Source organism: Natator depressus, chromosome 15 (genome assembly GCF_965152275.1).
Source record: "Natator depressus isolate rNatDep1 chromosome 15, rNatDep2.hap1, whole genome shotgun sequence".
In the NCBI taxonomy this organism is placed as follows: Eukaryota; Metazoa; Chordata; order Testudines; family Cheloniidae; genus Natator; species Natator depressus.
The window spans coordinates 3,901,528-3,915,380 of NC_134248.1; the positions used below are offsets into that span (position 1 = coordinate 3,901,528).

Genomic DNA, 13,853 nt, shown 5'->3' on the forward strand with positions numbered 1-13,853 from the left:
TTTGTAGTCTGAGAACAATCCCTGTTTTAGGGCCATGATGATTTAGGCCAGGGATTCTCAAACCTTTTTTTCTGGGCCTCCTTTGGAAAATATTTAAGGATGTGGCGACCCCCCCAGCCAAAAAAAAGATAACAAATTTCTGTACATGCTCCTAGGAGCATACTCACGGTATCGCCACCCTTACTTCTGTGCTGCTGCTGGTGGCGGCCCTGCCTTTACAGCTGGGTGGCCGGGGGGCAGCTGCTGAACCCCCTCACCCCCTCAAGCTCCCCATCACCCTGACAATATTTTTTGTGATCTCATGACCCCCCTACAATTGCCTTGTGACCCCTTTTCGGTCGGGACCCCCAGTGTGAGAAGTGCTGATTTCGGCTAACATTAACACCCCGCCCAGTCTGCGGCTTGGCAGAGCCTTAGGCCCTGGGCAGAGCTGCTGAAGGCTCAGGGTGTGTGGTCGCTTGATCAGCTCTCGGTGGTGAGTATTTCGTAGCGAGGAGAAATGCAGCTGAGGAGGGATTCTCCTGAGAACTTTCTGTAACAGCTGGACCAGGCGTGGGTGCAGGTTGGCACCAGGCTCAGGAGCAGCGACATTTGACAGGAGGTTAATGAGACTGGGGGCCAAACCCATGGCTGGTGCAAAGATTTCAGAGGAGCGTTGCTGATTTCCAGCTGCACAGGAGCCAGCCCTATGGAACCTGCCCTGTCTCCTGCATGAGTCTGGGGGAGATGCCGGCTGTCTGCACTGAGCCGAGCCAGGCACATCAAAGGAACCTGAGCGGAAGGAGCGAGAGGAGCTCAGAGCTTTCAGCACAGAGCTGGGATTGGGAGGCTAAGTGGGTCACAGGAGGGGAGATGAGAAATGCGCTTTCGGCACAAGGCAGAAAGGGGCATGGCTTTCACCACCCCACAGCACGCCTGCCTGGCGGGACAGCTCAGTGAACCAGCCTGGCTGGGCACTGGGGGCCCCTCCTTGTCCTCTGCGTGTCACTTCTGTTCTTAATACATCTTGTTAACCAAACCTGAGGCTCCTGCCTGGGAATCTCACCGCACACCCGAGAACCATTGCACCCATCTCAGGGGAGGCAGCAATGGAGGGACTGGGGTGGGGTGCTGGCTCAGACGGGCATGGACTTGGATGGCAGGACATGGGGAGGGACCGGGACAGTGGGGAAAAGCTGAGGCCAAGGGTGTGATGGGGCCAGTGGGCACTCATGGGCAAAGGGAGGAGACTGTACATTTCCCGGCTCCATGGTCTGGAGGCTAAGGGAGGAAAGGTTCAGATGAGGCCCCCGATAGCCAGCAGCCACCCTGTTAACAGCCCCCAACACCCCGAGGAACAGACCCAGGTCGCTGCACAATGGCAGCCCCAAAGGCACAGAGGAGCCTGCAGAATCCCATGCCCCAGAGCTGACAGCCCTGGCCCCACAATCATGGGTGCTGGCACTAGGGGTATTGGGGGGGCTGCCGCACCCCCTGGCTTGAAGTGGTTTCCATCATATTCAGGGCTTACAGTTTGGTTGAATGGTTCTCAGCACCCCCACTGTACACATTGTTCCAGCCCCCTTGCCCACCGCAAGCCCAGGGTCCAGGCTGCTTCCTGGCGGGAACCAGGGGGAGGCTCGGTGTCTGGCAGCAGTGGCCAGGCTGCACTGTTAGAAGTGGCCACCAGAGGGCAGGCCATTCCCACAGCTGCTACCTGTGCCAGGAGCAGTGCAGCGCAGCGCTCAGGTGGGCCAGGTACAGGGTGGGGGCTGGTGCGGGGTGGGGGCTCTGTTTGGGGCTCCAACTCGAGGGGTGCGGCTGACTCTCTGGGCAGGGTCATCCACGGGAGCCACATGCCGGGGACACAGATGTCAGATTCTGCTGTGGGGACCCCAGGCAGAAGGTTCAGGTGACCAACTGGATGGGGTCTTCCTGACCCACATGGTGCTAATGGGATATGCTGGGTGCTGGCCTCTTCACCCCCATCTCCAGGGGCACCAGGGGCTCCTGCTTCAGCTGGTACAACAGCGTCTCCCTGCCCCTTCTGGAGTGGGCCCGGGGGGTTGTGGCCAGCTTGGCAATTGCCTGCCACCTCTCTGCTCACAGGTGAGTCTGGCCAGAGCCAGGTCATACTGTTCCACCTGGGAGCATGGGTTTGAGATGGGGCATCCCCCACAGGGGCATGCTGGCCCATACTCTGTAGGGGACTCAGGGTGTTCTATGCCAGGACCCCAAGGTCTTTGTGCCCCCTTCCCCATGTGCCCCAGCCCTGCTCACTTTAACACATGCTGCTATTGGTACGTGGCCCTCAGCACATCCCTGCAGGCACAGATCTGTAAGAGTTTCTCCTCTGTGGCTGCCTCTGGCTGGGCTCGCAGCCCTGAGCCCAGGGCCTCGGCCTGCCCTAGGACCATGGCTCTCCTTCCCAAGCAAGGCTCACTCCCCACACTGCTGCCCCCATGGGCACAGATATTGTGCAGGTCACCCCCTCGCCAAGCAGTCCCCATTGGGCAGACACAGCCACCCAGGCAGCCTTGCCTGCCATCTCCCATCTGGGATGGCCCTGATCCTGCTTCCCCACAGCACCTGAGCAGGGGTGTGACTGGCAGGGCTAGTCTGTCTCTGAGTCACAGGCCAAGTCAGACAGCCGAGCTCCCAGGTGGAGAGGGGCAGAGATCCTTTCAGCAGGCCATTGGGGGCAGCGCCAAGCAGCTGGGCAGAGGCCTGGAAGTGTGGGTGCTGGGTGCCTCTCGCACTTGCCTGAAGCTCAGCTCCCAGTGCCCAGGGGGCCTGTCCCAGACGGTCTGGTTCCAGGCCCTGGAGGGGAATTGCTGTCAGCTCTCCTGGTGCTGGAGTTGCCCCATCTGCTGCAGCGAGTGGGTCCCAGTGTAGCAACAGCCCTCAATCCCCCATCCTGCTCCCTGCAGCAGAGTACCCCCTAGTGCCACACTGGGGCATTGGGGTCAGCACTGGCTGCAAGGGAAGAGTGCCCCCTACTAAGCCCCCACCCCTCTCCCTACAGCACAGCGCCCCCTAGTGCCACGTGCATCTGATGGGGCCGACTTTTGCCCCCGACACCCTGTCCTGCGTAGACCCTGGTGTGTGATGAGGCCCCACCTCCCAGCCCATGTGGGATTCCGAGCTCTGCCAACATCCTGCCAACAGTGCCAGGACCTGGACCCGCTCTGTTAAATGCAGATGCCCCCTGAGAATCCCAGAGGGGGCCCCCAGTGCACGCCTGCTCAGCTCAGCGTCTCCGACAGTCCCATGCCAGTGGGGCAGAGCGGCAGTGGGTGCCCTCACCCAGGGAGCAGAACCTGTGGTGGCAGCTGTGCCCAGAGACCCTCGCCATCCCAGAGCAGGGCAAAGGGCTCCCAGTCCCCCCTTTCTGCTTGCCCAGCCTGCTGCCCTCCTGGCTGGCAGCGCTCTGTGGCACCCTGATGGGCTCCTGCGCCTTTAAATCCTCCAGCAGGTTGCGGGGCTGGTGACATCACTGAGTCCCCGGGCTGCGGGAGGGAGCTGAAAGCATCGTCGGGGAGGCAGCGATGGAGCAACCGAGCCGCAGCAGCCGGAGGCCGGGGCCGGGGCCGGGGCGGAGCAGAACCGCTGCCCCGCAGGCTGCGGCTGAGCCCTGCGGCGGCCCCCGCAAGGTGAGGCTCCGTCCGGCCCCGCGGGCAGCCCGGGCACACCTGAGCCAGGGAAAATGGAGCCTCCCCGCAAGAGCCGGGCAGCGCTGCCCCCCGGGGTGCCCCGAGTGCCGGGCCGGCTGCTCCCCACGTGCCCGGCCCCGGCTCCGACCTGCTGCGAGCTCTGGTGACGGGCTGCCCCTGCCCCTTGGGCAGCCTGGAGCCCGAAGGGCGAGTGATGCCAGGGGTCGGGGCTGGCAGAGCTGCCCCGACGGGGCATGGATCCGTTAGTCCGATGACCCCAGGCTGCCCCCCGGCCCACGTCCCTCGCTCAGCTGCGGGAGGGGCCTGGCCGGGGTCCCACGCACCTGTGGCCCGGGGGGGAGCTGGTTCACGCTGGCAGCGCCAGCCGACCTCTCGCCCACCTGGTGACAGAGTCGCTGCTTTTGGCAGGTGAGTCAAATAATGGCTGGTGGTTTCTCCCTCTCCGCCCCCAGGCTGGGGAGCGCAGGGGGGCCTGGGCTGAGCTATTTTCATGGCAAGTGAGTGGAGGAGCCGGAGCTCTGGAAAGGTGGGGGAGGCTGGGGGGAGGTTGCGGAGGGGCTGGGTCCCGGAGGGAGCTGAGCGCTGCTCTGTGCCCGGAGTAGAACCCAGGAGACCTGCCTGTGGCTTCCCAGTGGGACAGCTCTGCCCGGGGCAGGAAAGAGCCTGGTGACGTTGAGGGGCGTGGGTCTGGCTGGCTCCGCTGTCCAGTGCCCCCCATCTCTGAGCCCCATGGGGGGATTTCATTGGTTTGTGCCAGACTCTGGCGGCTCTGGTAGCTTGGCCTGCTGTGTGTGTGCCTGCCTTGATGCCCCCAGCCATGCTCTGCCCCCACCCCGCTGCGAGCACTGGTCGAGCTGACACCCAGCACCCGTGTTACCCAAGAGCCCGTCAGCTGCTTCCTCTTCCCCTTCCTGCTAGCAACGGCGGACGTTCCTGGGGCAAAAAGCAGCCCCTGTCTTTGCAGGGAGCCAAGCGGCCGAGGGGGTCCCCTGCCCGATGGGCCAGCAGCCCCAAAGCGGGGTCCCTGATATGGGAAGGGTTAAGGGAACGGTGCAAGTGTCAGCAAGTCTGAGCCGGGCTGGAGAGGGGAAATGAAGGGCATGGAGGGGCCATGTGAGCGCAGGGATCCATGGAGGGAGAACGGTGCCTAGGTCCCCAGGTGCCAGTGACTCGCTACCCACAGCCCAGCCCCCTGCCGGCAGGTGGGACGTCCCGTCTGCCCCACAGCACGGAGAGCCAGCCAGGAACTGGGTCCCCAAGGTCAATGCTTTTCACACAAAGGGGCCTCACGTCGGACACCGAGGCCAAGCTGTTCCCAGAGGCTGGTGGCTCTGGGGGCCCAGCACGAGGGTGCCTGATCGTCCCTAAAAGCTGAGAGCCTGGCCCCCTCGGGCTGGGTGCCCGGAACTGCTAGTCCAAGTCCCGCTGGGGGACTGGTACTGTGGCCTGTTGTACCAGCAGGGGCAGAGGGCTCGGCCCCCCGATGCTCCCACCCCAAAGCCAGTGCCCCGAGGCTGCTGACCTTGTGCTAAGCGAACAGAGGCTAGAACCCAGGAGTCTGGGCTAGTCCTCTGCTCTAATGGCTAGTAGCAGAGGGGAGGCGGGTGCCCTGGTATAGGGGAGATGGGTGGGCAGCTCAGGCACAGCCCCTTGCCCACTGGTGCCAAGCGCTGCCAGAGAGGACAAGCCCCTGGGGGGAGGGAGACCCGCAGCAGCAGGGCTCCAGGCTGTTAGCTGGGAAGGGAACACCCCCGAGGGAGGAGTAGGCTGGCTGGGCAGAGCAGCAGGAGCGAGGTGACCGCATGGCCGGGCCGTGTCATGCTGCTGGGCTGGCAGAGATGGGGGATGGGGGGGCTTTGGCAGGGTGGGGTTTGTGCCAGGGGCTGCCGGCTTTGGGTGCAGCCAGGTCTCTCCATCCCCGCTCCTTAATCCAGCCTGGCCCCAGGCCAGGCCAGCCAGAGGGTGTGTATGTGTGTGGGGGAAAACGAGCTGGGGATCCCTCTGATGTGGGGTGTCCCTTCACTCAGCTGGCTCCTGGACTCGCGTGACCCCATTCTCCCTGGCATGCCTCGCACTGGCACTGCTGGCCACCAATGGCAGCGGCACCATTCTCCGGCATCTCCTGCCCTAGATGGGTGTTCCCAGTATGCATAGCTCCAACCGACCAGCCTGGCACCCCCAGCTGGACACTCTGAGCATGGCAGTGAGTGGCATGTGGCGGGGCAGCAAGAAGCTCCTGGGTGTGACTACCCTGATGCCAATGGCATCTTCCTGACCCCCGGGGGGTGCATGAGAGTGGGCAGCCGGGCCCTCTGTTTTTCTGGGCTCTGATGAATCTGCTGCCCCATGCTGTGTAGCAGGCCCTGCACCTGCCAGCCTCTGTGCCCCCAGGATCTCACTGGTAACTCGCTGGAGTGGGCAGGGCACCGGCCTGCCAGGCGCTCTCTCCTCTCTCCTCCCCGTGTGCTGAGCTTGCTGATCAGATTGGAGCAGCCAGAGAGGGGATCCGCTGCTCCCTCCTGGGTGCCAGGCCCAGCCCTGCAGAGGCAGGACTCCGGGCTCTCGTTTGGCACCATGCACTGCAGAAACTGTGCCACTGTGCAGCCCTGTGTGTGCCCTGGCCTCAGGGCTTTGACCCCTAGGAGCTGGGATGTGCTTGCCAGCTGCCGTCCTCTGCACCCCGGAGTTAGCCCTCTCAGAGTGCTGAGCCCAGGGGACAGGCAGGAGACAAGGAGCAGCGGGGGTGGGGGGGGGCAGGGGCTGTTGCGGCCATAGCCCCTCATGCAGACTTGGGAAGGCAGCAGGAGCTCTGAGGAAGGTCCCTGACTTCCCTTCCCCAGGGTGGAGACAGGCTGCTGTGAACTCCAGGTCCCAAGAGCCCCGAGCACACGACATGGCTCCGGGCAGGGGCACGCTTTGCTGGTGTGCTAATGTGCATGTGGCAGATCTGGAGCCACCCTCCCCACCCCCACGTGCTCCAGAGATACCCCTGGAGCTTTCTTGCAGATACGTGCCTGCTCGCCCGGTGTCCCAGCGCAGCCCTGGTGAGTCTGGGGAGGACGGGCAGAGGACAAACCTGGTGCGGAGACCTCTGGCCCACACAAGGGGCTTTGGCCTCCATGTGACTGTCAGGGGGAGCCTCTAGCTCCAGTGGACGGGCCCTGGCCCTCCTAGGCTACTGCAGGCTTGGCCTGAAACAGGGCAGATACTCGCCTCTTGAAAGCAAAGGTATGGCCTGCAAAGGATCCAGGTCCCAGCATGCACTGCTGCATCTTGGTCCCACACCAAAATGGAGTCTGGCCCACTGGGGCCTATGGGCTGCACTTTCATAGGCAGTGGGCCCATGAGTGCTGTGCACAGGATGGGTGGGTAAAGTGCACGTCTTGGGGTGGGGGCATCTCCGGAAGCTGGGCGTCCCTGGGAGGAGCTCATCTCAGGACACGGGGGCATCCCTGGAAGGGGCGGTATCTTTGGAAGGGGGTGTCCCTGGAAGGAGAGCATCTCGGGGTGTCCCTGGAAGGGTGGCGTCCCCAGCATGAGTGCGTCTCGGGGTGCAGGGATGGGCGAGGGCCAGCGTCCCAGGCCAGGGGACGCGAGCGTGGCAGGGGCTCATGCACACCCTGTCTGTTCTCTCTCTCAGATGGAGCCGGCTCACCGTGGGAACAAGGACCAGGGACCGGCCTCGGCCATGGGGGCCCCGTCTCTATCGCCGAGGGGCTCCATTACCGCCACCTCCCCGGGACTGTTTGCTCCCCTCATGGCCCCGTTTGGGGCGGAGGGCTCAGTTCGGTTCCAGCCGGAGGGCTCCAGTGGGCCCATCTCAGCAGCGTACCCCGGGGGGAACCTCCCCCTGGGGCACAATGGCTCCAGGCCCGACACCCTCTTTGACCCTTTCCATCCCATCTCCCCTCGCTCGCAGCCCGAGGGCTCCCAGCACATGGGGCTGGAGGAGAGGTCCCCGGGCAGGCACAGCCAGTCCCTGGCGCTGGAGAGCAGCAGAGCCCAGCCCGACGGCTCAGGTGGGGCCCAGCTGTTCAGCTTGCTGTCCCCGGTGGAGTTTTGCCCGCTGTCCCCGAGCACCGGCAGCCCCTCCTCCCGCCCCAGCCCGGCGCCTGCTGGGAAGCTCAGCCAGTCGCCCAGCCGATCCACACACCCCGAACTCTGCCCCCTGGATCAAGGGCCCTCAGGGCAGATGCTCCCTGTGGAGCGGAAAGAGGCACTCCCCAAGGCAGAGTCCAGTGACTATATCTCCGGGGGCAGAACTAGCTCGTCCCCCAGACCCGTGAGCCTCCCCAAAGCCATCTCCAGCGAGTTCCTCTCCGGGGGAAGGATCGGCCCCTCCAAGTCCATGGCCCTGGCCAAGGTCGAGTCTGAGGAGTTCCCCTCCTACGGGAGGAGCAGCCCGTCCCTCGCCCTGCCTGGCTGCATGGACCCCCCCGAGGCTCCCGTGAGCCGGCTGGGCAAGGCCAAGGAGAATGGCGCGTTCTGGTGAGCATGAGCTGCAGCGCTGGGGAAGGGAGGGGGGGGGGATCAGTCTGATCCCTGGGGGGCTGGGAAGCCTATTTCAGGGCCAGGGCATGCTCGGAGCCCTGCTGCGGTGGGCTGGGCAGGGGGAGGAACCGGGAGAGGCTCTGGCTGAGTGCCAGCACGGAGGAGCAGAGAAATGCCCTGCTCCAGTGCTCTCTGCAGGTGGCTGCAGCATGCTCAGCAGAGTCAGGGCCAACTGCCCAGCTCAAAGGCCAGCCCAGTGTGGATGGGCAGAGCCCCCTCGGGAGCTGGAGCACATGGGGGCAGGTGGGGCGTGTGCCACCTGCCTGTCGACTGCTCCTAGACCTGGCAGCGGCCGGGGATGTGATCCCAGTGCGGGGCTCAAAGGGCAGCAGGGTCAGTTGTGTAGCTGTCTGTCCATCCAGCTCCCTAGCTTGGGATCCGGGCCTAGCCTGCCTACCCTGCAGCCGGAACCCACCTTCTTCAGCAACTTCAACTGTCCAGCAAGGCTGGCGTTCAGTGCCATGGCATGACTGATAGCAGCTCTGCGCCAGGACAGCACACACATGCCCTGGGCTCCGGGCCCCTCTACCAATCCCAGCCCTTCACAAAGAGAGCCAGCAGCTGCTCCAGAGGAAACAGCCCAGCTTCCCCCCGATGCCAAGGCATTGTCTGCTCCTCCCTTCCTCCCCCAGGTCTGCCACATGCTTCTAAGCCAGGGCAGCAAACTCAGGCAGACCGTGGGGAGGGAAGTGGGTTCCAATGTCTCCCCCGAGCTCAAACCCAACTCCTTCAACACCACCCAGAATCCAGTAAGCTCCTGGATCAGGGGTACGGTGACCAGATGTCCCGATTTTATAGGGACAGTCACGATTTTTGAGTCTTTTCTATATAGGCTCCTATTACCCCCAGTCCCTGTCCCGATTTTTCACATTTGCTGTCTGGTCACCCTAATGAGGGGAGAGACCCACGAGAGACCCCATTTCTGCACCAACTTCCTGGCTGGGGTCAGCTGCAGCCTTGTGTGTGACCCATGGCTGCGGCATGGTCCCTGGGGGCTCAGATGCAGCCACTGCCCTACCCCCACCTCTGTCATCTTCTGCAAATAAGCTCACGAGTCAAGTTACATTTTGCAAGTAATTTGCATGTCACTAGAACCACCAAGTCCTGCCCTGAGCAGTGGGGCGGAAGGAGCAGTCATGGGGCTGCACAACCCCAGGCAGCTTGTTGGGGTGGGTGGCTGCTCATTAGGGTGACCAGACAGCAAGTGTGAAAAATCGGGACGGGGGTGGGGGGTAATAGGAGCCTATATAAGAAAAAGACACAAAAATCGGGACTGTCCCTATAAAATCGGGACACCTGGTCACCCTACTGCTGATACAACTGGGGATTAGCAGGCTCCTGGGGGTGGGGGGCTGCAGGGAGCCTGGGGCCAGCCTGGTGTTGCTATCCCGGCCCTGAGCCCACAGGGCAAGGGGCAGAAGCTCCACAGAGGCTACTAGTGGTCCAAAGACACTGCTGTAGGTGAAGGCCTTCCTGCCGCCCAGCCGGGTGTGTGACAGTCCAGCTGAGGTGTGGGTGTCGAGGCAGGGTTGAGCCCTGTGCCTGCCATGCCCTGGTATGGACCACGCACCCAGGGGCTAGCACTTGCTGAGTGCACTCGATGCGTAGCATGCCCAGTGCAGTGTTCTTAGCCCAGCTGAGCTCCGCTTGCAGCTGGGCGGGGTGCCCAGCAGCCTCTTCCTCGGGCACGGCCTTGCCAGACCCCGACCTCATTCATTAGCCTTTACCATGGCTGGTTCTCTCTCCCCGCAGGGCAGCAGCTCTGAGGCAGAGGGGTAAGCAGACTGTGGGGGAGAGGCACCCTTGTCCCAAAACCTGAGCGTGGCTCCCTTTATCTTTCCAAGGATCACCGTGGTCACGTGGAACGTTGGCACAGCCATGCCCCCGAGCGACGTGACCTCCCTGCTGCACCTCAACACGGGTGACACAAACGACACCGACATGATTGCCATTGGGTAAGGGGCGCCATGCGCCGGTGTTGGAGGAGGCTGCCCTGCAGTAGGTGGGTCCCAGAGAGGCCAGCAGACCTACTTCTGTGGTCACCAAAAGGAATCGTCCACTAGCCCAAGCAATAGAGCCTCTTTTGAAGCAGAAAGATCCAGGTTCTAGTCCCAGCTCCCCAGGTGTGCGTGCTGCTCCTGCACACGGCGTACGATAGCAAGGAAGATGATTCAGAATAAAACACACGATAAAGATATAACAGTAAATGTAGCCCAAACACTTTTTAACCCCCTCAAATCCACCCTCCAGCCCTCCTCACTCCCCCGATCCCTGCTTGCCATACATGGCAGAGCCCAGCCCATACAAATGCCCCTGCACCTCTCAGGACTGGGCCGTGGACAGTTTAACATCCCCTCCAAAGTCTCGTAGAAGTCTCTCTCTCTGCGATCAGCCCTTGGCCATAGTAAGCAGCCCTCAAGGGCATGGATCCATTGTTCTGTTCAAGCTGGATTGGAGCCAGCCCCAGGTAACACTTAATGCAGTTCTTAGCTACCAACGAGGCAGCTTCCAATTCAACGCATGGAGACTTTGTTGGCACAACAAGCCAGACGAGTGTTGCCAAAGTGCAAGAAAAAGACAGGCCCTTTGGGTACTATTGTAGTGGTTTACATTAGTACCTGGGAACCCTAACTGAGATCAGGGCTCCATTGTTCAGAGACAGTCCCTCTCCCAGAGACCTTCCCGTCCAAATGAGGCTGCTTGTGGGCTTGCTCTCTCTCCTGCTGGACTCCCCCATCCAGGCTGGGAGTCGCACACAGCACAGGAGATTCAATTCCCTGTACCCGTTTATGATCACTGTCCATTCCTAGGGCTCTCCAGGTTCCTTGACACCTCTGGCCCACTTGCCTGGCCCCCACAGGCACGGTGCCCAGGGGCCTGGCACTGTTTAAATTCCTCTCTGCTTTTTGATGCGACATCTTCAACCAGCAGGTTCCCTCGGGAGGGTGTGGAATCCCCGTCACTGGAAGTTTAAGAACAGGTTGGACAAATGCCTGTCGGGGCTGGTCTAGGTTTACTTGGTCCTGCCCCAGCGCAGGGGCTGGAGGACCTGACCTCCCGAGGTCCCTTCCGTTCCAGCCCCACATTTCTATGATTCTATCCCTGAGGCAGTGTCTCCCGCCGTTTGCTTTTGTTAACAGCTGCCCGGGCTGAGCTGGCGCAAACCTTGGCAGAACTACAGTGTGAATAGGGGCACAGAACCCCTGCGGGGTCCCCAAGACCCGTCTGGCGGTTAAGCCCTGCCCTGCTGGCTGTAGTGTTTGACTCACCCTGAGCTGCCAGCCGGGCACAGTGCAGAAGCCCCCTCCACTGCCAGCGGCAGGGACTCTCCTGGGGAGATTTCCACCTCCCTGCTCCCTCCAGCACTGGGCCTCTGCCCCTGTCTGAGGGAGTTGCCCCAGCTGGCGCCCGGGCAGTCTCCTGGCAGGGAGGAGTGCCCGCTGGCTGGAGGGCTGCTGGGGAGTCTTCCCAAGCCTGCAGTCAGACCTGCCTGTCTCCCTTCCAGGCTGCAGGAAGTGAACTCCATGATCAACAAGCGCCTGAAGGACGCCCTCTTCACAGACCAGTGGAGTGAGCTCTTCATGGACGTGCTGAGTCCCTTCAACTTTGTATTGGTAGGGGGGGTTGGGCTCGAAGGCCTGCTTGGTTTGAGCAAAAATCTGATTAAATCAAACTGGGTACCCCACCCAGCAGTGCAGGCAGCCAGGGCCTCCCTACGCCCCCCCAGCCTGGCAAGCTGACACAGTTCCCCATCCCAGGTCTCCCTGGGTGGTGATTTGAAGGAGATTGCTCTAACGCCTAAACAATGCACAGGGAGAGCAAGACCCTTCCCTGATCTCTGCCTCAGTTTCCTTCATTGCACCACGGAGAAGTGACACCCTGCCCCACCTTTGCAAGGTACTAAGAATCTGGGACATGAGGCGCTTCTTGTCCCATGGGTGTCTCCTCAGTGCCGTTTGGGGTACTTCTTTGAATTAAAGTTTGGGGTGAGGTCAAAGAGTAGAGGGGAGCTGGTGGAGAGTCAGGAGTGGGGTTGGGTTTGGCAAGTCGGGGAGCGCAGAGAATGTTCAAAGCTCATGACAGTGGTATCTGGTGCCAGGCACCGTCCATGGGCTTCTGCCTGTGATCTGAACACTCCCAGCCCCCTGGCCCCCTTTGTGTGTGTCCTCACAGCTGTCTCCATGGCAACATGAGACTGTGAGGTCACAAGCACAGTTAAACTCTTCTAATGGGGGGCCCCAAATGCTGGGTGGGCAGTGCTGTGTCTGGCTCCTCCCCTGCCAGAGGGCTGGGGGTGTAACTCTGCCTGGGCCCAGGAGTGGAGGGCAGGTCTTCCCCAGTAGCACAAGGGTGGGGGCTGCTCTGCCATGGGGGCCTGAGCCCACCCCATTTCCAGTGGATCTACCCTGCAGCCTGGAGCCCATGGAGCTGCCCTGTGCCATCCCTTGGCCCTGCGGCTCACAGCTCTCCCCAGCATGCCTGCCCGGCCAGCCCAGCATACGTCCCCATCCTGCTGGTCCTTTGCTGGCCCACCGCCCCCATTCCTTGGGGGGCTAGCACAGCCCCCAGCGCACTGCGTGTGGAGCCCTGGGCTTTGAGCAGCCGCCGGGCTCTGGCCTGATCCGAGGTCCTAAGTGCCCACCCCCATCCAGGGAACTAAGCCCCACTGGGACTCTGGGATAGTGCCTGTTGCCAAGAGAGTGTTCTGCAGGGTCCATTCCTGGGGCAGTGGCATGCTGGCATCAGCCTGGCTGCATAAGGATTGCCTGGGAATGGGTGCTGCGGAGCAGGGCGCTGGCTGGGTACCAAATACAGGACAGGGTGGGTGCTCCCGGTCACAGCAAGCTGCAGGTCTGCATGCTTGGGGTGGTGCCATCTGCTCTGGCTGGCGCATAAACACCCCTCAGTGCTGTGCCATGTGCCAACGCTGACCAGTCCTGCCAGCCCTGCCCCAGGGAAGGTGGGTCAGTGCCATCAGCCCTGTCTCGCAGATGGGGAGACTGAGGCAGGCAGGGGCAGGGACTGGGGGGAGGCACCTGGGCAGAGCTGGGATTCTAGCTGAGGTGCTGGCCCAGCCCTGCACCTCAGCCCCATGCCCCCTGCCATGCAGGGGAAAAGCCCTGGAATGGCTGCCCTGCCTCACGCCCTTCTCTCCCTGTTGCAGGTGAGCACGGTGCGGATGCAGGGTGTGATCCTGCTGGTGTTTGCCAAGTACTATCACCTCCCCTTCCTGCAGGACATCCAGACGGACTGCACCAGGACCGGGCTGGGCGGCTACTGGGTGAGGAGGGTGCTCCGGCAGGGGTGGGGGGATGTGACTCCGGGCGGGGGCTCCCCTCCTCCGATGACATAGCTTGGGTTCCTCTTGGAGCAGGGCAACAAGGGCGGGGTCAGCGTGCGGCTCTCCATCTTCGGCCACATGGTCTGTTTCCTGAACTGCCACCTGCCGGCTCACCTGGAGAAGGCCGAGCAGCGCAAGGAGGATTTCACCACCATCCTCAACATGCAGCAGTTCGAGGGACATGCAGCCAGCGGCATCCTGGACCACGAGTATGTAACCCCCGGCTCCTTCCACTCCCTGCCTGCCCCACCCACCGGCTCTGTTTGGGGCTTGGAGCTGAGTCTGCAGCTCCACCCCTCTGAAACGGG

General features: G+C 62.4%; 1 protein-coding gene across 1 annotated transcript in view; it reads left to right on the forward strand.

Moving 5' to 3' along the window:
* The first annotated feature begins 3,498 nt into the window (after positions 1-3,498).
* Positions 3,499-13,853, forward strand: part of INPP5J (inositol polyphosphate-5-phosphatase J) — a 28,248-nt gene continuing 17,893 nt past the window's right edge. Inside the window, exons 1-6 of the mRNA XM_074972687.1 lie at positions 3,499-3,632; positions 7,294-8,141; positions 10,049-10,159; positions 11,710-11,818; positions 13,369-13,485; positions 13,579-13,754. Of these exons, the coding sequence (XP_074828788.1) occupies positions 3,528-3,632; positions 7,294-8,141; positions 10,049-10,159; positions 11,710-11,818; positions 13,369-13,485; positions 13,579-13,754 (1,466 nt within the window). The 5' untranslated portion in view covers positions 3,499-3,527. The remainder of the gene's footprint in view (positions 3,633-7,293; positions 8,142-10,048; positions 10,160-11,709; positions 11,819-13,368; positions 13,486-13,578; positions 13,755-13,853) is intronic.